The sequence below is a fragment of the Tamandua tetradactyla genome, chromosome 23 (assembly GCF_023851605.1).
Source record: "Tamandua tetradactyla isolate mTamTet1 chromosome 23, mTamTet1.pri, whole genome shotgun sequence".
Lineage (NCBI taxonomy): Eukaryota > Metazoa > Chordata > Mammalia > Pilosa > Myrmecophagidae > Tamandua > Tamandua tetradactyla.
Window position 1 is genome coordinate 48,830,617 of NC_135349.1, and position 22,671 is coordinate 48,853,287.

Here is a 22,671-nt window from a genome sequence, read left to right on the forward strand (position 1 = left end):
ACAAAGTATTTGTTGCTAACAATAGGAAATCATAAAAGGGTGGCTTAAATGGATAGGGGTTTATTTTTCTCTTCTGATGGGACTCTTTCTTTTTTGTTCCCCTTATTATTTATTTATTTTTAATTCATATGCTTTACTCATCTGTTGATAAGGTGGATAAAAGGAACATCAGACACAAGGTTTTCACAATCACACAAGCCACATTGCAAAAGGTATATATATCACTATGCAATCATATTCAAGAAACATGGCTACTGGAACACAGCTCTATATTTTAGGCAGTTCCCTCCAGCCTCTCCATTACACCTTAACTAAAAAGGTGGTATCTATATTATGCGTAAGAATAACCTCCAGGATAACTTCTCAACTCTATTTGGACTCTCTTAGCCATTGACACTTTATTTTGTCTCATTTCACTCTTCCCCCTTTTGGTTGAGAAGTTTTTCCCAATCCCTAGAATGAGTTCCAGCTCATTCTAGGATTTCTGTCCCACGTTCCCAGGAAGATCCACACCCCTGGGAGTCTTGTCCCACATAGAGATGGGGAGGGCAGTGTGTTTGCTTGCCATGTTGGCTGAGAGAGAGGCCACATCTGAGCAACAAAAGAGGTTCTCTGGGGGGTGACTCCTAGGCCTAATTTTAATAAGATTAGCCTATCCTTTGCGGGGTTAAGTTTCATATGAACAAGCCCCAAGATTGGAGGCTCAGCCTATTGCTTTGGTTGTCCCCATTGCTTGTGAGAATATCAGGAATTCTCCACTTGAGGAAGTTGAATTTTCCCCCTTTCTCACCATTTCCCCAAGGGGACTTCACAAATACTTTTTTATTCACTGTTCAAATAACTCTGGGATTTATCGGGGCATCACTCTGACAAGCCTACAAAATCTCATGCCCTACTCAAGGTTCCGTGTATGGTGTTCCATTAAGCTGTTCACATAAATTATATTAGGAAATGCACTAGTCAAAATATAAACTTTATAAAAAATAAACATTTTTTTGCTTTAGTCTCACACATAAGTTAAAGTTTTAAAATATGAATTACCATCTATTTTCAGCACCCTGCAGTATTGACATTCCTTTGTTCTTCCTCATGCAAAAACATTTTAAAATTTGTACATTTAGTTACTATCATTATACACTCTAAGCATTCCTAGATTATACCATCTCAGTCTTTATCGTTTATCTTTCCTTCTGATTTCACTTGTGCCCCCAGGTCTCCTCCCTCTATCATTCTCAGATTCAGATTCACTCAGTGTTCTAACATTATTGTATTTAAGTTAGGTAGTATTGCGCTATCCATTTCTGAATTTTTACTATCTGATGGGACTTTGATGTAGGAAATTCAAGGATGGGGCAGCTGATCAATGATGCTATCAAGGAATATGACTCTCTGTTATCTTCATGTTCTTGCCACCCATGAAAGAGTTTTATCCTCATGGTTGCAAGATGGCTGCTTCATTCCAGCTATCACATCTACATTCCATGTGAACTAAAAACCTTCTCCTTGCAAGCTCTTGTCTTTTTTCTTGGGGGAACCCTTCCCAACAGACTCTGCTTCTGCCTCATTGACCAGAATTATATCACATGGCCACCACTGACTGAAAGGTGTCTAGAAATGTGGAGCAGGAGATGGATCAGAATTGTATTGATTGAGCCACCCTACAGTACCTATCATACAGCTTGAGTGAAGCTTACAGTCTAAAAGGGCAGACGGAAGGAAGCAAATAACCTCATCATTAAGTATTAATCAATTACTGCTAAGAAATGCTCTATGAAGGAAGAATAGCACTAAGACAGCTATGTCTTGGGTTGAGTTTGGGGAGTGATGTCAGAACTCACTGGTAGGTAAGAGGGGAATCGAAATGGAGAAAAGAAGGAAACAAAAATAAGATATGCTATTTAGCAGGTCACTGCTGTGGACTCTGGGAGAGGTCATGCGGAAGATACTATTAGACCCACTTTACAAACAAGGAAACTGAAACTGAAAGAGCTGAAAGTCAAATCCAGGTCTTATTGATTTTAAAATACCAGTATTTCCACGATGCTCTGATGCTTCATGAAGAAAGCTAAGCCTTTCTGACATCCTCCCTCCAGTCTTCCTCTTTCTTTTAAAACCTTTCTTCTCTTTACATTTTTTAAATGCAGTTTCCCCATACTTCTGAAAGAGTTTCCCACATATAATAATAACATTTCCTTGACTCCTTACAGTTCACAAAGAACCTGAATACTCATAGTCCCATCTAATTTTCCCGTTGCCCTCCTTGGGTTGGTGGGTGTGAGTGCTCCCAATTTACAACAGAGGAAACTGAGGCTCGGAACAGTGAGGCAATTTCTCTAGTTTTGCATGGCCTGTAAGATGTGGATTCGTGTTGGAGTCCCTGCTGGATGTTATTTTCCACCTCATCAGGTCTAGCACAGTGCCTGAGAATTCAAGAATCCTAGCTATTGTTTAGGTTTGTTTGTAGCCTTCAAGTTTTATCATGCCTCTTCAGGCATAATAAGGTATTATCCAGTGTTTGATGTGCTCCTCCCTTCCCCAGATTCATTGAAAAGCATTATTTTCTGTTCCTTTTGAAGTGATTGAGCATGACTCAGGTATATTATATTAAAATTCTTAGGGAAAATAAAATTAGCAAAACCTACAAGGTAATCTTTGCAAAGGGGCATGAAAGAAGGTCTCGTATAGATGAGGAAAGTGGGACCCAGTAAAGGGGCTTGCACATGCTGAGTCCAGTGGCCAGCTGCTACTTTTGCATGCTATTACCCCATTTCCTGTAACAGAGCCATGGTTTTTCTTTGGGGACCCAGCTAGTTTTGCCAGATGATAAAAGGACAGCAGTTAAATTAGAATTTCAGATAATGAATACTTTTTTGATAGAAGGTACTTACTTTTCCTAAAAAAATTCTTCATCACTGATCTGGAATCCAAATTAAGAAGGCATCCTGGGATTTTACGTGCTGCATCTGGTGACCAGGAGCCCTTTTCACACCTCTTAGTTGCAGTGGTGTAGGTGGGACCCGCCGGGTCCTATAGGCTGGCTAGGAGTGGTCAAGCGACCCAGGCTTGGCCACTCAGCACATGCTATCTCTCCGAACCCCAGACATTGGCTCAGGGACAGGTCTATGACCACAAACAGGCCACTTAGCTTCAATTCTGGGAACCCGGGACCATCGGGAAAGAGATTCCTTCTCTCATTGTGGTAGCTCAGCTGTGAAGGGTTTATCCTGGGGCCCAACACTTCGTGAGCGCCTACTTGAATGAAGCCAATTGAGAGGAAAGCAACTGAGAGATGGAAAGAAAGAGAGGAAGACCGAAAAGACTACAACTTCAAGATATCTCGGGGCCTCCTGGAAACAGCCTTATTGAATTTTCCTCTTATTTAAGTTCCCGAAAGCTGATGGTCTGGACTGTGTTTGACGATGGTGCCAATGAAGATAGTAGCCAGAGCGGATGGCATGGAAAGCAAAGCTGTCAGTGGTGGCAGTTAATCAAGACGGTGGCTGAAGGGACGATGGAGCAGAATGGTATGTGCCATCAAGGGCAGGATGTGTGCTGGCAGTGATGACTCTGGCTGCTGGTTCCACCGATAATGAAGATGGCCATGATGAAGCTTCAGATGCTGTGAAGAAGAATAAAGTGACAAGAGAAAGAAGAGTTCGCAGTCCTAGTCAATTTCTACCCCCACATGTTAACTCTACCCCCACAGGTTTTCCTCAAATCTATTCACTTCACTCTCTGCCTACAGTTGCTACCACCCTGGCCCCAGGCACGAGCATGACTTGCTGCTTCCATGCAGCATCCTCCTAACTGGCCTCCTTGCTTCCCAACACCTTCCTGGAATCTGAGCTCCACGCCAGAGTCCGTATGAGAGTGACATTTTTAAAATGCAAAGCAGAATATTTCACTTCCTTGCTTAGAACCATTTAGTGGCTTAGACTGAAATCCAAACTATTAGGGACTTCAAGACCTAAGTGACTGGCCCTTGCCTGTACCCCAATCTCATTTCCCTCTTCTCTCTCTTCTCTCACAGTGTGCTAGCCTGATGGTACTTTTGGTTTCTCTAGAGCCAACAAATCCCTAATATATGCTATTTCCTAGGCACAAAATGCTTCTATTCCCTACTCATCCTCATGTCTTATGTCAATGTCACTTTCTCAGAGAGGCATTTCTTGTTCTGAATCCAAATGAAACTTTCCTCTGCTTTCTCTCATAGCACTCTGGTATAAGCATGCTGTGTTGCTATGCATGCATTTATTTATTTCTTGGTTAATCCTCTTAAATGATTCTCTCCCCAATTTGACCAGAGATTATTAACTTTTGGACCTTGGCATAACAGTTCCTTAAGAACCTGACTCAGGATGCTATATATTGATCTCTCCATCCTAAGGGCAGCCAGGGGAAGCCTTTGCTAGCTGTAGCCCCTGAGGATGGTCATTTTCAGTGGCTAGAAACCATTTCCATTCCTCGCTGTGTGCTGTTTATTCCTCAAACAAACAGATATGGTTATTTTTTCTATGTGCCATCTTATGAAAAAAGACTGGGAGGCTTGCACCATGCATTCTTAGGGGTACAAGTTGTGTTTGTATTGTTAATGCCTATAATCTCTGTACAAACTGTGGTGTCTGGCACAGCGCAGCACACAAGAAGCCTTTCTCAAAGGAATGAAAGATTTTATGGCATGAAGAAGATGGTGGAATTGATAAGGTTGGGGATAAAAAAGAGAATAATGGCAGTAGAATGGTGTGTAGTGATGTTGGTGGCTGTGATGGTGATAGTGGTGGTGGTGGTGATGGTGACGGTGATGATGGTGGTGATGGTGGTGATGACAATGGTGATGGTGATGGCAGTGGTGGTGGTGGTGGTGGTGGTGAGGATGGTGGTGATGGTGGTGATGCTGCTAATGGTGGTGTGGTGGTGATGGTGATGGTGGTGATGGTGGTGATGGTGATGATGGTGGTGATGATGGTGGTGATGGTGGTGGTGGTGATGGTGGTGATAATAATGGTGATGGTGATGGCAGTGGTGGTGGTGGTGGTGGTGGTGGTGAGGATGGTGGTGGTGGTGGTGATGCTGCTGATGGTGGTGATGGTGGTGGTGGTGATGGTGATGACAATGGTGACAGTGGTGGTGGTGGTGGTGATGGTAATGGTGATGGTGATGGTGGTGGTGGTGATGGTGGTGATGGTGGTGGTGGTGATGGTGGTGATGGTGGTGGTGGTGTGGTGGTGATGGTGGTGATGGTGATGGTGGTGATGGTGGTGGTGGTGATGGTGGTGGTGGTGGTGGTGATGCTGCTGATGGTGGTGTGGTGGTGATGGTGGTGGTGGTGATGGTGGTGGTGGTGATGGTGGTGGTGGTGATGGTGGTGGTGGTGGTGGTGATGCTACTGATGGTGGTGTGGTGGTGATGGTGGTGGTGGTGATGGTGGTGGTGGTGATGGTGGTGATGGTGGTGGTGGTGTGGTGGTGATGGTGGTGAGAGTGATGGTGGTGGTGGTAGATCAAGTGGCCTGGTCTACCCTGTTGCTTTAATGAACTTCTATTAAAAAACTGACCTGCCTTTTCTTCTTCCAACGTGTAGCCCAGCTCCACTCCCCTCCCGCCCTCCCCGCCTCCCCACTCCCCCCCCACTCCCCCCCACCCCCGTCCCAAATCATTTGAAGGTCAATTTTGAAGGAGGAAAGAAATTGAAGCCGGAGGGAGAGGGTGTACTGAAAATTACTGGCACGATCTGGGAGGGCTGTCAGGCCGGCAGCACCCGTCCTTTACTCCTCCTGGTCCGCCGCCCCCCTTCCCCATGCCTCCCCCGCGCGGCCGGGTCCCGCCCCCTCCTCCAGGCTGCGCGCGCTCAGGGTGGAGAGCGGGTCTGATTGTCCACTGCGCCCGGCTGCAAGTGGGGAGTTGAGGTGGCTGTGTGCGGAGAGCAGGAGGGCTGAGAGAGGAAAGCGGGAGAAAAGGGCAGGACCGGGAACAAGCCGGGGGAAGGGTGGAGAGTGTGGGGGGGGAGGGAGTAAGAGTGTAAGAGTCTGGGGAAAGTGAGGAGTTTGATGGAGAGAGGGTCCACTTGAGCTGGGGAGTGGGGAGTGAGGGAAGAGGTGGAGGTCTGCCGCGCAGGTGGTGGGGCGGGATGAGGACCCCGAGGAGGGTCTGAGGGCGCAGGTGAGGGGCTCTGAGGGTGGAGGTGGCGCCGGAGAGAAGGGGTCTGGGGATGGGCGCAGGTAAGGGTCTGAGGGGCGGAGCCAGAGCCTCGGGAGGACCCGGGGTCCACAGCCCGACGTCCCAGGTTGCGAACACGGAGGCTCCGGGGGTGGAGCTGGGAGCTCCGGGCCGCGGGCCGGGGGCTCGGGGAGGCGCGGGGGGGCCGCGTCTGGGCCGCAGGAACCGGCGCGGGGGCTTCCCCGGCTCGGCGATGCGGGTGAGCCTGGGCGCTCTGGCGGCTGCGGCGGCCCTTAGCGGGGCGCTCAGCTTCGTGCTCCTGGCTGCCGCCATCGGCACGGACTTCTGGTACATCATTGACACCGAGCGGCTGGAGCGGAGCGGCCCGGGGGCGCAGGATCTTGGGGGCGCCGCCAACCGCAGCCAGCTGGAGCCCCTGAGCTCCCACTCCGGCCTCTGGAGGACCTGCCCCGGTAAGGGTGCGCCCGGGGCCCGGGACTGTGGCCGCCACCGCCCCTCTGCGCTCACCCTGCTCCTCCGGGACCTGTTGCTAGGCGCGCACCCTTCCCCAGTCCTAAATGTGGCGGAAGGGGGCAGAGGGCTGGGGCTGCACGCCCCAGAGGTAGTTGGATGGCAGACCGTGGGATCTCCTTGCGCCCTCCCCTCCCCGGGAGGAGTCTCTAGGTTGGGGGTGAAACCACGGGCTGGGGGTGGGAACTGCAGTGCCCCAGGCTCATTGCTTTCTCTGCTGCCTCCAGTCCAGAGCCCATGCACGCCTCTGATGAACCCCTTCTGGCACGAGAACGTGACCGTCAGCGACTCCAGCAGACAACTTCTCAGTGAGTCCTGGGATAGTGACGCCCCTGGGTTAGCTACCAGTCCTCGCCCTTTCTCCAAACAGCTGGGCCGGGGCACTGTGCAGGGTGCCTGCCCAGGTGGCCTTGGCAGTGGGGTGGGAGAACGGAGTGCGGTTTAGACTAGGGTAGTGGGGGGTGGGGAGAGAAGGGATTGTTCCTTGGTTCCACCTGTAAGGGTGTGCAATTTAGGAGTCATTCAACAAACATTGATGGATGGCTATCTATGTGCCAGGCACCGTGTTCCCGGCTCTGGAGAGGGCTGATTGTGCTCCAGGGCTTGCCCTGACGGGCTCCCCGTTGAGTGGGGGAGACAGATGTGGAAACAGGCATTCCTGAATGGCTAGTGGCCTGATGGAGGGTGGGTGGGAGTCAGGATAAACCTAAACCAGCCTGGGGGAGCCAGGACCTTTCCTGGGGGAGATGGTGTGCAACTGGACGTTGAAAGAAGAGGCCTTATCTTACACACCCGAAGGCACCTCCCAGGTCAGTGTTATTTGCATTCTCAGCCTAGAATAAGTACTGGGCAGTAGGGGGGATGCAGTGAATGGCTGCTGAATGATTCAAGTTCTCTTTAGGAGTGAGAACAGCCCCCCAGGGGCCACTGGCATCTGTCTCGTTGGCAGAGGCTCCCCAGCGCCTAGCACAGTGCCTCAAACTCAGTAAAGGTTTTGAGGACTGAATGCAGGAAAGCAAACAAGGGCTGAATAAGCATGGCAGAAGGAGGGAAAGAAATAGTTCACGTTCAACGAGGCTCACCATGTGCCGGACATGGAGCTTGGTGCCCCATGCTTGTCTTCACCGAATTCTCACCACCACCCTAGAAAGTGGGTGTTATCATTATCTTCATTTTTCCAATAAGGAAACTGAGGCTCAGAGAGGTTCCGTTGAGAGAGCTTGAACTGGAAATGAGGACTGAGTTCCATTGACCTTGAAAAATGGGGACAGCTCTTGATCGACTTACTGAGACTTGGGTCTGTGACTCTTAGAAAAAGGACACGGATCAGCAGGGTCCCTGTGGACCGCTCCAACTCCATTCTCTCCTCAGCAGTCTTCTCTCTGGCTCTGCTGGCGTTGGGTCCGTTCCTGGAACATGCCAAATTTCCCCCTGCCACAGGGACTTTGCACATGTTGTTCTCTACTGGGAGTCTCCCTGCCCCATCTGCCAACTTGGCTTGGATAATTCCTACCCTTGGCACAGATTGTGTGACTTTTTGGGTTAAACTCTGACTCTCTCATTGGACAGTGGACTCCAGGAGGGCAGGGACCATGCCTATTTTCCCAAGGCTGAAGTCCCCAAGGAGGCCATCTGTCAAGGTTTGCTGAGTGAGTATGCGAGTGGATGCAAGCCAAATTATGCAATAAGGAGAGCTCAATATATATTTTTGAATGAATGAGTGAGTGAATGAATGAGCCCAAAGTATATCTCGAATGCCCAACGGTAAGCCAGGAAATATTTAACGACTGGCTCTCAGGGGGTGGGGTTGGAGGACCCTTGATTTGTAGTGTTGGCCAATTTCTATGATGTAAATACACACCGTGGTTGATTTCAAGCTCTGCGTACAATGTTAACTGGCTCACCAAATTCCTAAGATAACAAGTGACTCTTGTGAGTTATGTGAGGGGGCTCCAGCACACCAAGGGGCAAAGTCCTGCAGAAGGGGACATCTTCTCGGCCCCTGGAATCTGCAGGGGCTTGAGGAAAGGTGAGGTAGCACCTACTCTATCCCGAGCCCCAAACTGCACAGGGTAAGCTTGGGTAGCCTTGGAGCATCGCCTCAAGAACAATCAAGAGTGAAAGAATGGTTTGATGTAAAGGTGCCAGATATGTAGTAAATGCTAAAAAATGCCATTCCTCTCTTTATCATCCTGCATGACATCTGTGGAGTGCTGACCCTTTGGGGACTGGGCGCAGCATTTGGCCTCCTTAGCTCATCTACTGGGTCGTGGTTAACTGCTCCCAACAACTGGGGCTGGCTTCCTTTTTGGAATTTGATAAGGCAGCAACTCTGCTTGCTCCATGCTTTTTAGAATCAGGCAGGACTCACATTCAGGTTTAAGCCATAAATTAGGTGTGTGGCCCTGGGCAAGTTCCTTTCCTTCTCTGAGCCTCAGCTCCTTCTGGCAAAATGAGGATAATTATCCTTCTTCGTAAGGCTGTCTGGAGGAGGAAAAGGGAGCACGTAAAGAGCCTGAAGCAGTAAGTGGCCGCTCTTATCCTTGCCATTATTTCCTCCGGGGAAGAGGGCAGGGTGTCCCTTCACACTGTGTGCCTGCTGCAAAGCATCCTCAGAGGGACCTTTTACCCAGAATCTCTTTTTTCCCTGAAATGAATTCTGTTTCTGGCCCAAGCTGATTCATTATGCGAAGGCAGTCCGTTCCTTCAAGGAGCTGCTGTGGAGGTAAGAGAGAAGAAGCTGTGGACAAGCAGCACCCTCTCTGAGTTAGGTTCCTGGACAAATTCCCGGTGGGCGTGACTGTGAAGACCCCTAGACTGTTCCTGTAGGAAAGCCCAAGTGTCTTGACCACTTCAGCACCCAGTAACCTGCTGTGATCACCTGGCAGACCGTGAGATCTGGCAGAAACCTGTTAGACCCATTAGCTATCCTGCCTCCTTAATTCCATCCAGCTAGCCTACAGAAGTGAAGGTGGAGCAGAAACATCAGGCTCAAAAACACATAAACCTCCTTCCCGTCCGCCACTATTTCAACCAGATAACACAGAGAAGTTTTCAGTGAAACCCCTTGTCAGCAAAACCTACCTTGCTTGGGTATTTTGTCTTCCACATTTGCTCATGGGATGTTGTCGGTTGGGTTCTTTGGCTACGGGCTGGAGAGCAAGTGATCAAATTCAACAGAGTGTAGGTAAAAGAACCCTGGTCTGGAACCAACCAGGCCAGCTGCACCAGCTGTGCATCTTTTGGTGGCAAGTTTCAGAAACTCAAATCATATTGGCTTAAATAAGAAAAGGAATTATTGGTCCATAGAGGTGAAAAGTCCAAGCCTGTTGGGATCCATAGAGCTAAACTCAATTTTTTCTCTTCCTCTCTAGTCTTTGCTTTCTTCTGCTTGGGTTTGGCTTTCAGCTAAGTCCTTTCTAGTCTGAGCAACTCCAGCAGGAGACTTTCTATTTCCCGGGAATTCTGTGATGTATCAACTGTGTCTCTCTTTGGCCCATATTTGGTCACATGGCCAGCCCTGAGCCAATCGCTGTAGCCAAGGGGATGGAATGTACTGATTTCTGGCTGGCACAGTGCCCACTTGTCAGGATTCCGGGATGGGGGGAGGGATTAGTCCCATCATAGATGAGAGATGGGGCATAGGGGAGGGCTGGTGCCAGGGAGGCAAATCAAGGGGCTGCTGTTAGATACAGAGATGGCAGAACCCACACATGGCCACTTTATGGAGTTTGGAGCCTGGCACCCCCTTTTACCAGCTGTATGACTCCTGGCAAATCACCTGCTTCCCTGAGCTCAGTCTCTGCATCCATGAGTGGGCTGTTCCCAGAAGAACTGAGCTCCCATAAGCAAAGCATTCAGCAAAGCCACCTTACATAGTGGGAGCTCAGTTCATCTGCCCTCCCCCCTGCTGTCCATCATATGCGCCCCCTCCCCGAGCCTCAGGCTTCTCATTTGCAAAATGGAGTTCATAACTATAGAGCCACCAGACCAATTTATTCACCAAGAACGCATTTGTCCAAGCCCAGCTCTGGACTAGCTGCCAGGGATAGAACAGACACAGGGCAGGCAAGGTCCCTGCCCAGGTGGAGCTCGGTCTAGGAGAGGAGTCAGATAATAAACAAGTGGACAAACAACAAATAAATAGCAAGCGGTTTCAAATGGTAGTAGGTATAACGAAGGAAGTAAAACAGGGTCATGCAATAAAGGTCAATGGGGCAGCGTCCCACGTGGCAGCTGGAAGACAATAAAAGTAATGGCCAATGTTCATGGAGCTCAAGCTATGAGCCAGAACCTGCTCTAAGTTCCCTATACAGATAGCCACTCGTTGAATCTTCACAACAGTCCCCAGAGACAGGTTATTTCCACCTGCGAGGAAAAGCACAGAGAGTTTAGGCGAGTTACTTGAGTTTATGCAGTAACTGGCAGATCTGAGATTTGAACCCAGGTAGTTTCTTTCTACTCTCTTAGAATGATGCTACACTGAGATTTTGGTGTAATTTGAGTGGGCTAAGACCAGTGGCCACGGTAGCCCAGAGGAGGGGCTCCTAGCCTGGTTTGGGGGTTCAGAGCCCTACTCTCCTACTCTGCTTCCTTTAGAGAGGGCACAGGAAGGAGGCTGGGGTTTCAGAAGGGGACGCAGAAAGGACTTCTCAGATGCAGTTCATGCTCCTCCTGTGCCTTACCGCAGCTGCTTCTTCTAAGCTCACAAGGAGGGTCAGGCGGGTCGCTTTACAGTTAAGGACGCTAGGCCCAGAGAGGTCAAATATCTTGTCCAGGGTCACACAGCACAGCAGTGGCAGAAGCTGGACTGAGGGCCAACGGCCCAACGCAGCTGTCCGCTGAGGAGGGGAGTTTGCAAAGTTACGAGATTGGGTGCCCGGTGCGGGGATGTATGCAGCGACTTGGAAAATTAAAAACAGCCCTCCCACGATGCTGGGTGCATCTCTTCAGAGTGAAGCTGGCAGGGGACAAAAACAGAGGAGGGATTGGGGACATAATGGTGTTGAGAGGCTGCCTGAGCCCGGGGGGAGGTCTCGGTGGGATTCCTGCACAGCCCTGCTGCAGGCTGGGAGGAAGGGAGAGGGGGGTGTCTCTGGGCCTCAGTGTCCCCAGGCACCAAGGCCTGAGCTCAGGCTGCCTCTCCTGGTACCATCGAAAGTCAATGTCAGACATTTTAAAAATAAACAGTTTTTTTATTGTGAAATATAACATATATAAAAAATAATAAATTTCAAAACATTTAACAAGTAGTTATGAACAGATTTCAGAGTATCGTATGGGTTTCAGGGCTACAATTTTAGGTTTTTCCTTCTAGCTGCTCCAAGACCCTGGGGACTAAAAAGGAATATCAGTAAAATGACCCAGCAGTCACACTCACTTGTTAAATCCTGTCTTCTCAGTTATAACTCCTCCTCCTTGGATCCTTCTCCCACTCTTTATGGGTATTTGGGTATTACTCTTTATGGGTATTTATGCCCATTTTAACTTTTTCATGTTGGAAAGGGCTGTTGATAACATGGGACAGGGTGATGGAAGTAGCTGATGTTCTGGGGAGGCTGGGCTCTCTGGGTTTCAGGACTCATCTGACCTAGGAACCCATCTGGAGATTGTAGATTTCAAAAAAGTAATCTCAGTGCATGAAACTTTTGTAGAATTTCAGATTGAGCCCTAGGTGTTTTCAGGTTTGACAGGAATGGTTTTGGTTGGGGTTTGGCAAACCTTGGTAATGAGCAATATCTAGCTGAAACTTGTGTAAGAGTAGCCTCCAGAATAGCCTCCTGACTCTATCTGAACTCTCTTAGCCACTGATAACTTATTTTTTCAATTTTTTTTTGCATGGGCAGACACCAGGAATCGAACCTGGGTCTCTGGCACGGCAGGGGAGAACTTTGCCTGCTGAGCCACCATGGCCCGCCCTGATAACTTATTTTGTTACATTTATTTTCCCCCTTTTAGTCAGGAAGGCATTGTTGATCCTGGTGCCAGGACCAGTCCCTGGGACTCATGTCTCATGCTGTCAGGGAGATTTTCATCCCTGGATGTCATGTCCCATGTAGAGGAGAGAGCAATGGTTTCACTTGCATAATCGGGCTTAGAGAGAGAGAGGCCACATCTGAGCAACAAAAGAGGTCCTGTGGAAGTAAATCTTAGGTATAATTATAGGTAGTGTTAAGCTTCTCTACTACGTAAATAAGCTTTGCAAGAGAAAGGGCTTGGCCTATTGTCTTGGGAGTCCCTCGTATTTGAGATAGTATCAGGGTTTTTCCCAGTGGTAAAGTTTAATAGTTCCATATTTTTTCTCCCATCCCTCAAAGGACTTTGCCAATACTTTTTTTTTTTTTTTTGTATTATATGGATAGGCACCGGGAAATGAACCCAGGTCTCTGGCACAGCAGGCGAGAACTCTGCTACTGAGCCACCGTTGCCCTCCCGCCAATACTTTTTAATTATCTTCTCAACATACTCTGGGATGTATTTAAGCATTACATTAAGCTAAGCCGAATTACAAGTCCTCATGCCCATTCTGGGCTCTATGTTTAGATGAGCCATCCAGATAGGTTGAGTTAGATTACGTGCTACAGAAAATTTAGGATTTGAACAAAATAAACCTGTCTTCCTTTAGTCTCAAAGAGTAAGTGAACTTCTAAAATACAGACAACGTCATACTTGACCTTCATCTGACCTGATCATCTTCATTCTTATCTCTGATTGAAGCCTGATCTCATTTAGGTTTCTTTAACCGTTGTTGTATGGAGCAATGCTGACTTTCAGAGCTGCAGAATTCCTACTCTGCATCTTAAGGGTAACACAAGTAGTCAAAGTTCCTGGGAAATGCCAGTTCATACATGTACAGCGCCGCATCTCAAAATTCGGAATGAACATTTACAGCTCCAGACTAAAGGTGACTGCTGTAAGAGCTCGCAATCTAGGCCCCAATTTTCTTATGAGTGTTTTCTCAAAGAGATCATACAGTATTTGTCCTTTCATTTCTGGCTTATTTTGCATCACACGATGTCCCCAAGCTTCATTCACCACGTCGCAGGCCTCACGACTTTGTTCCTTTCTGTAGCCGCACGGTATGTCATCATATATATACACACACCACAGCTCGGCTTTCTTTTACTCAGTCATTGTACCTTTTGCCACCTTCTTCCATTGGGCATCATGTAGAATGCTCCAAGTCAGCAGTCTGTGTCTCAGATTAGCCTCACTTAGTTGTCCAATCATCAGCACTCTCAATTTTAAACAATTCTTCCTTGCTCCAAAGAGAAAAAGAACTGATAAACACACCCTCACCAAACAGAAGCCCAAACCTCCCCTTAACTCTTGTCTTCCCTCCCCCCAGTTATTCATCCCTGGTGTTGCTGTGGTACCATGGATGTCTTCCAGTTGACTACAGACCACAGCATGCAATCGTAGTTTTCCTCCTATACTCCGTAATTATGGACTCTGTGCAAGATTAGTGCCTTTGAAGCAGTTCATGCAAGAACTTATTTATATTTCTAGTGTTCACTGGTAGGACACATGGGTCTATAGAACCCCTTTCAGTCATGTCCACCTTCAATACGGCAGTTACTTCTAGACCCACTAATGAACTGCCTTCACTTCTATCCATTCCCTTACATTTAAGTTCAACCTCATTAGCTAACTGTTCACCCATCTCTAGCTTCTGTGTGTCTCTACGTCCCCTGTATTCTATATTATAAGCCTCTGAGTTCACCTTTACTACAATATCTGTCCTTTTGTGTCTGGCTTATTTCACTCAACATTATGTCCTCAAGGTTCATCCACATTGTCATAATCCTCAGGACCTCATTTTGTCTTAATTGCTGCATAATATTCCATCATATATATATATATATCTATATCACATTTTGTTTATCCCACTCTCTGTTTATGGGCATTTGGATTATTTCCATCTTTTGGCAATTGTGAATAATGTTGCTGTGAACACTGGTGTGCAAATAACTGCTTATGTCATTGCTTTCAGCTTTTCTGGGTGTATACCAAGTAGTGCTATTGCTGGATCTTAGGGCAACTTGATATTTAGTTTCCTAAGGAACCGCCAAACAGTCTTCCATAGTGGCTGCAGCACTACACATTCCCACCAGCAGTGCATAAGTGTCCCAGTTTCTCTGCATCTGCTCCAACATTTGCAGTTTCCTGTTTGTTTAATAGCAGCCATTCTTATAGGTATGAGGTGGTATCTCATTGCAGTCTTCATCTGCATTTCCCTTATAGTTAATGAAAATGAGCCTCTCTTCATGTGCTTTTCAACCATCTGTGTTCGCTCTTTGGAATAATGTCTATTCATATCTTTAGCCCACTTTATGATTGAGTTGTTTGTTCTTTTGTTTCTGAATTGTATGATTCTTTGTGTACACAGAATATCAAACCTTTATCCGATACGTGATTTCCAAATATCTTCTCCTATTGAGTTGGCTGCCTTGTCACCTTTTTGACAAAGTCTTTTAAGGCACAGGAGTTTTTGATTTTGAGGAGTTTCCATCTATTTTTTTTTTCATTGCTTGTGCTGCGGGTGTAAAGTTTAGGAAGCTACCTCTTATTACTAGGTCTTGAAGATGTTTCCTATATTTCCGTCTAGGAATTTTATGGTACTGGCTCTTACACTTAGGTCTTTGATCCACTCTGAGTTAAGTTTTATATGGGGCGTGAGGTAGGGGTCCTCTTTCATTGTTTTGGCTATTGATATGCACTTCTCCCATGCCCATTTATTGAAAAGACTATTCTGTCCCAGTGGATTTGGGGACTTTTTAAAGATTGATTTGACCATAGGTTTGGCGGGCTATCTCCGTACTCCGGATTCAATTCCATTGGTTAATACTTCTATCCTTGTGTCAGGCCGTCTATTAAACTGAAAAAAAAAGTTCTGACTCAAAGTAATTCCATTAAAAATTTTTCATTGCAGCGGCGTATGTGCTACATAAAATTCCCCATTTTCCCCAAGCAGACAGTTCAGTGGCACTGATGGCATTCACGATATTGTGCCACCATCACCACCCTTCAGGGCCCAAACTTTTCCATCACCACAAGCAGAAACTCTGTGGCGATTAAGCAATAACCCTGCATACCCATCTGCTCTTCCCACCAAGTTCCTGGCAGCCTGCATTTTACTTTCTGGCTCTATGAATTTGCTTATTCCAGGTGTTTCATGCAAGCGGTCCTTTTGTGTCTGGCTTCTTTTACCCAACAGGATGGAAGGTTCATGCATGCTGTTGTGTGTATCAGAACCTCATTCTTTTTCACAGCTTACTAATATTCCATCGTATGGATGGACCCCATTTTGTTTATCCATTCACCAGCTGATGGACGCCTGGGTGTTTTCCACCTTTTGGCCCTTGTGAACGATGCTGCTATGAAGGTTGGTGTGTAGATATCTGTTCGAGTTCCTGCCTTCTGTTGTTTTGCATGAGTACCTAGGATTCAGACAGCTAAGTCATATAGGGGTAATGTCTTGGTATCTATCAAATGAGGTTTCTAAGAAGAGGTTCGCCATAAGGTTCTTTTTTGTAACAGTTAAAAGCAGGATACAACCTCAGTGCCTGTGGATGGAGAGGTAGTTATGCATTGCTATGTAACATGTCCATTCTTTGGGGTGTTACGTAGCCCATGAAAAGAATATGCTCACATGGACAGAACACCAGGATGTACTGAAGCATGAAGCAAAACAGAGCGCTGTGGGCAGTGGGACACTATTTCTGACGGCTTCTTCCACCCCCAATATTGTACCTTTCCTGTAGGCATGAGCCAGAATTTTGAGATGCACCTTTATAATGTGCCATTAAGAAAGAAAAAGAACGCTACCTATTCTAATTGTGAGAGGCATGGCTGGTCAGGTGTGTCAGAGTGTGACCAAATGTGCATCTTAGAACTGGAGAAATATGTAAATATAGTGGAAAATATATAAATATACAGGAAAAAAAAAAAAGACTGGAGGGATGCACATCAAACCATTCACAGAGGTTTGTACTGGAAGAAAGAGAGAGTTGGGGATGGTGGCCAAATGGGTCGTGTTTAATTTTTTCTAAGAAAAATGTCATGTATTAATAAAAAACAAGCCCCAAGAAGACTACCCAGAGGCTGGAATCTTCCTTAGCCTGCTTATGACCCCTGTGAGCCCCCTTGTGCCCCAAAACGTGTGCAGTCGCCGCTTCCTGACCGTGGCATAGCCCACCCCCCTCTCTCGGGACCGCCCGCCCATCCCCACCAGTCCGGTGACACCTCTGTCCGGAGCTTCTTCTCTTGGTCTCTGGTCCCCGGCCGGCGGGGGAAGACGCTGAAGAAAAAGACTCGGACACACTCCTCCAGGTTTGTCGTAAGTGCCAAGTTTTACTGGAGCTAAGCTTACACACCTTGTTACATTTCTCACGCAGGGGGGAGACTCCCTGCGGGGGACAACCTCTATGCGGCCGTCAAGCACGGCTCTCTGCGGGCTGTCTCCCCGACTTCCCGCCCGGGGTCCTAGATATAGTGTGGTGATTACCAATGGCTGAGCTACACGTACAAGGCTGGGATAGGTGGATAGGAGAGGCGGGCGTGTACATCATGGGCGGAAGTGACGATCGGGTGCCATCTTGGCCCGAACGTCGGGTATACGTATAAGGCGGAAACAGGATGCGGGCGCCATCTTGGCTCACTCGATGGGCGGGGGGAACTCTAGGGCAGGCTGCGGCGTGTCCACTAGGCCCGACCCGGGAGGCGGCTCTCCACATCTCCCCCTTTTTTATTCATTTTGACCCAGTGTCTCCATTGATGAGTGTGCTCCCATGAGCCTGAGAGGCCCACTACATGATTTGGTGCTTTGGGGAGTCTGGACTAGGCTCCAGCCATCTTGCGGCTGAACCTCTGGCACCGACCAGAATGCTCACCTCATATAGAGACCGGAGAGCCCGTGAGCTGGAAACCACGTGACTCTCCCTGCAGTGCTTCGCCTCGCAACTGGGTTATGTAGGGGGGCAGGAGAGCGGCAACCAGAGCCGAGAGCATCATTAGGTGTCTCTGTGCAATGGCCGGAGTCTAGTCTGGCCAGGACCGTGACTCCGCCGTAGAGATCATCCTTTAGACAAAAATTATGACTTCTGGTGCCGCCTTTTACACCCGGGACACGGCCATGGGCTTTGCAGCAGATCCTGTTTTCGAGCGCCCCGCCCTGAGTGGCCGGGACGGGTCATACAGTGAGGGGAAGGACTGGGTAGCGGGACGGTCGTTGCCAGGAGCATCAGGGGCGAGTGACATAGCCAACATAGTGGTGACGCGTAGCTGTTGCTGCGTCTGGAACAAGCGTTCTAACAAACATTTAACAATGAGCAGAGTTACTAAGAGTCCCACTGCTAAAAGAATCCAAGTGGTCAACCTGGGCCAAGAGAACCATGAGGTGACTTGGTCCCACAGTAGCTCGTAGTGGGAAAAGTGGGGTTAAAGTTAGTCTCTCTTCTACTCGGTCGGAGGGTTACTTGCACTGTTGTTGTCATCTTTTCGGTCGCCGCCATCATCAGCAGAGTTGGAGACCGGATCCGGTGGCTCTGGTTGGAGGCTTATCAATTTTCTGGGCAACAGTTCCTTGGCGTCCTCGGGCGACGTCACGGTTCTCACCAGTCTTTCCGGAACCCACACAGGTTGACGTCCTGGTTCCTGGGGAAAAACACAAACAGAGCCTCTGGCCCAACTAAGTACCGGGTCAGGGCCTTTCCATTGTCCTGACAGAATATCTTTCCACCGGACTAGACCTCTATGCGGTGGGCTTGAGGTGGTGTGTTGAAGGGCAGGTGTCACCCCTAGTGGGTTTTCATTTAGAAAATTATATGTAAATAAAGCCACTGACAGTTGAGTCTTCGGGGATAGGCCATGGCTTATTCCCCCTTTTTGTTTTTTGAGCAGGTCTTTAAGAGACCTATGTGCTCTTTCGATGATTCCCTGTCCTTGAGGATTATAAGGGATGCCATGCTTTAATTGCACCTCCATAGTATCACAGAACCTTTGAAAGGTTTGACTGGTGTAAGCTGGTCCATTGTCTGTTTTTAACAATTTTGGCTTGCCCCATGCTGCCCAAGCGGCAAGGCAGTGCGAAATAACCTGGTGAACTTTTTCTCCGGTCTCAGCCGTGGCGAATAGTATTTGGGAGTATGTATCTATAGATACATGTAAATATCTCACTTTGCCAAATTCCGCATGGTGAGTGACATCCATTTGCCAAATGTCACCTGGGATGAGACCTTTGGGGTTGATGCCCAGTGAAGGGGCTGCCTTTTGCTCGGAACAATTATTGCAGGCTCTAACTATATCTCGGGCAGCTGCGCGCGGTATTTGAAACCGTCTGGCCAAGGTGCTTGCATTGACATGAAATTTAGTATGGAATCCCTGTGCTTGCTGATATGGTGTTAGCACTGGGAAAATATGTGGTTGCCGAGTGGCCTTATCTACTAGGCGATTTCCCTGCGCCATGGGACCTGGCAGGCCTGAGTGAGCTCTTATATGGGTTATGAAGAAGGGGCATTGCCGGGAATATATGGTTTCCTGAAGTTTGAGGAAGAATAGTCTTACTGAGGAAGAATGCTTTATAACGCCCACCGTTTCTAAAATATTTACAGAATTCACTACGTAAAGGGAGTCTGATACAATATTTAGAGGATCGGTGATTTCTCTCAGGACAGTGATAATGACTTGTAATTCTACCCACTGAGGTCTTTGTGGTTGAAAAAATACTGTCTTGGGAGTACTCCCTTCTACACAGTATGCTCCTGAACCGGAGCTGGAACCATCCGTGTATACGGCGAGGGCATTCACTAGTGGCTTAGGTGAAGTTATTTTAGGAAAAATTATTGGATGTTGGGTAATAAATTGCAAGAGGGGGTCTTTCGGGTATTGGTTGTCAATATTTCCTGCAAAAATACACCTGAGAATAGCCCATTGGTCTATGCACCCAGTAAGCGTTTCGAGTTGCCGGGAAGAGTATGGCACTCTGAGGTTTTTAGGGTGTTGGCCAAAGTGTTGCACTGCTCTTTTTAGGGCTTCTGAGGCCAATTCTGCAACCGCTGTGGGATAATGTTCTAAACTTTTTCTGGGGGAGATTCCGGGGTGGACCCAGAGTAGTGGTCCTTGTTGCCACAGCACTGCCGTAGGCTGCAGTTCTGTGGGCAGCAGGCAGGCTTCAAAAGGTTCATGGGGGTTTATTCTTTTTATGACAGCGGTGCTGAGTGCCTCCTCTACTTTAGCTAGTGCTCGCCGTGCTTCGGGAGTGAGAAGCCGGGGAGAGGTTATATCTGGGTCTCCTTTCAACAAATCATATAAAGGTGCCAGTGTGGCATTGGGTAGTTTTAAGTATGGGCGAACCCAATTGATATCCCCCATTAGTTTTTGCAGGTCATTTAGGGTCTTAAGAGTGTCTGTTCTAAGAGACACCTTTTGGGGGGAGACTTGAGTGGGCGAAAGCTTCGCTCCCAGGAAGGTGGCATTATCAGCCATTTGAATTTTTTCAGGAGCAATCATGAGATCGGTATTTCTGAGCGTCAGCACTAGATGTGACAGCGCTGCCTGAAGGAGGGGTAAGTCTGCAGAAGTTAGTAAAAGATCGTCCATGTAGTGAACGATTTTCACTCGAGGGAAACGTCGCCGGGTATCAGTTAACCGTGCGGCAACGTACAGTTGACACATAGTAGGGCTATTGGTCATGCCCTGGGGCAGGACTGTCCATTCAAATCGTTGACTAGGCCCTTCCTGGTTAAGGGAAGGTATGGTAAAGGCGAACTTTGGGGTGTCTTCAGGGTGAAGTGGGATTGAGAAAAAACAGTCTTTAAGGTCTAGTATAAAGACAGGCCAATGCTCCGGTAAGGTGGAGAGCAAGGGTAACCCCGTTTGAACAGGTCCTAGGGGTTCCATACAGTTATTAATGACTCTTAAATCATGTAATAGTCTCCATTTCCCTGATTTTTTCTTTATGACAAATACAGGTGTATTCCAAGGGGATGAGGACGGAATGATATGACCTTCTTTTAGCTGTTCTGATATAAGCGCGTGTAGCGCATTGAGCTTTTCCTGCGGCAAGGGCCACTGAGGCACCCAAATAGGGGTCAATGTTTTCCAAGTTATTTTTATTGGGGTGGGTGGGAATCTTCCCTCAGTGGCCCCCGCGAAAAACCCAGGCCCTGCCTGCCTGGATTGGGTATGGTCTGTACAGGCGCTGGGCGTCCTTGCAGGGAGGCCCCCAATCCTTTTCCGGGGACGTATCCCATACCTTTTAGAAGGTCCTTGGCTGTTTTGGAATAATTAGTTGTTAGGGTAAGATCCATTTGTGTCAGTACGTCTCTTCCCCATAGGGAAACGGGTAAAGCCAGCACGAAAGGCTGAAAAGAGCCGTGATGTCCTTCGTCATCTGCCCAGTGAAGGGCGGAGGCACTTATCATGGGAGCAGAGCACTGCCCGATCCCTGTGAGGATTTCTTCCGCTTTGCATAGCGACCAAGAGGCGGGCCAGTCTTGCTGCCGTATAATAGATCGGTCAGCTCCGGTGTCCAGCAGGCCCAGGAAGGGCCTGCCTTGCACCTTGAGTGTCAACATGGGTCGGTTCTCTAGGGACATATGTAAACCTTCAAAGATTTCCCCAGACGATCCAAATCCTCTGTCTCCCCTTAGGTCGGGTCTGCTTGGAAAGGCAGCATGTAAACTAGGCAGGAGCAGGAGTTGTGCCAATTTATCGCCCTCTGCAATGACTAAGGTGCCTTGCTGTGACTGAACCATGATTTGGGGGGAGCCGGTGAAGTCTGAGTCTACCACGCCTGGTATAACTGTTAGTCCTTTTAGGGCCGTGGACGCTCTCCCTAATATTAACCCAACAGCCCCTTGGGGTAAGGGCCCTTTAAAGGAAGTTTTCACTAGCTGAACACCCATGGAGGGGGTTAATACGAGTCGGGAGGTGGCACAGAGGTCCAATCCTGCGGACCCGGGGGACGCACGGAGCGGAGAGGAGCAGGGCGGGGGCCCTCCGTATTGGGGGGCCCCCTCCGCCCGTTTTTTGAGGGCTGTTCTGGTCTTCCAGAGAGACGCTCCCCTTCTGCGCTGAAGGCTGATCTACAATCTTCCGCACGATGGGGTCCCTTTCTACAGTGGCCACAGAGTTTGCTTTGGACTCGGGGTTCATTTTGCCGCTGATTAGGGGCTCTACCGGGACATTCCCTCTTAAAGTGACCTGGTTTGCCACATCCAAAACAGGTTTTAGGCCTTACCACAGGACCCCCCGAGTCTCCTGTGTCCACATGTAGAGAGCTAGCTAGCATGGCAGCAAGACCTGCATTAGTTAAAGGGCTACCAGCATCTCTACAGAGGCGAACCCAATCTGTCAGGGACTTCCCTCGATTTTGTGCAAGAATAACCTTACATTCTTTATTGCACTGTTCGAATATCATCTGTTTGATAACTGTTTCTGCTACCCCTGGGTCAGAAAAGATTCTTTCTGCTGCGGTCTGCATTTTTGCCACAAAGTCTACAAATGGTTCGGTGGGTCCTTGGTGAATGCTGGTAAGCGAGGCCTGAGCTTCCCCTTCCCCGGTCAGCTTTTTCCATGCTCCCACAAAGCAGCGGAAGACTTGAGCATAGACTTCTTGTGGATACCCCGTCTGATTGTGGGCGTGGGTGCCTTTTCCTAGTAGCATGTCGGCATTCCACCCACCCCGCCTCCCTGCGGCATTCTTTGCCGCTTGTTCTTCCGCTAATTCCTCAAACCACGCTTTCCAGTCGATGTACCGACCTGGAGGCAAGCAAGCACGAGCGAGCTGATAAATGTCTGCGGGCGTGTGGTTTAGTGCCGAGAGGTTCTCAACCATATTTAGAGTGAATGGTGCATTCGGGCCATACTGATGAACAGCTTGTCTTAATTCTCTTAACACTTTATAGTCATAGGCCTCATACTGGTTATTACCGGGAGGATTAATAAGGACTGGAAACATGCCTGTTGGCTGATTAGCACTTAT

The 22,671-nt window shown here is 48.3% G+C and overlaps 1 protein-coding gene and 1 long non-coding RNA gene across 4 annotated transcripts in view; one reads left to right on the top strand and one right to left on the bottom strand.

Annotated features, from left to right (window-relative positions):
- Window positions 1–244: 244 nt before the first annotated feature.
- Window positions 245–10,246, bottom strand: LOC143667542 (uncharacterized). Its single transcript, XR_013168083.1, has 3 exons — window positions 9,771–10,246; window positions 7,769–8,095; window positions 245–3,619 (listed from the first exon to the last, which is right to left on the bottom strand). It is a non-coding gene; the product is annotated as an uncharacterized LOC143667542 (long non-coding RNA).
- Window positions 6,409–22,671, top strand: part of TMEM114 (transmembrane protein 114) — a 30,843-nt gene continuing 14,580 nt past the window's right edge. For all 3 annotated transcript variants that reach the window (XR_013168082.1, XM_077141876.1, XM_077141877.1), the window contains exons 1-2: window positions 6,409–6,628; window positions 6,914–6,994. Coding sequence is in view for 2 of the 3 variants with exons in the window: in XM_077141876.1 (XP_076997991.1) it covers window positions 6,409–6,628; window positions 6,914–6,994 (301 nt within the window). In the remaining variant the exon portion in view is untranslated. The remainder of the gene's footprint in view (window positions 6,629–6,913; window positions 6,995–22,671) is intronic.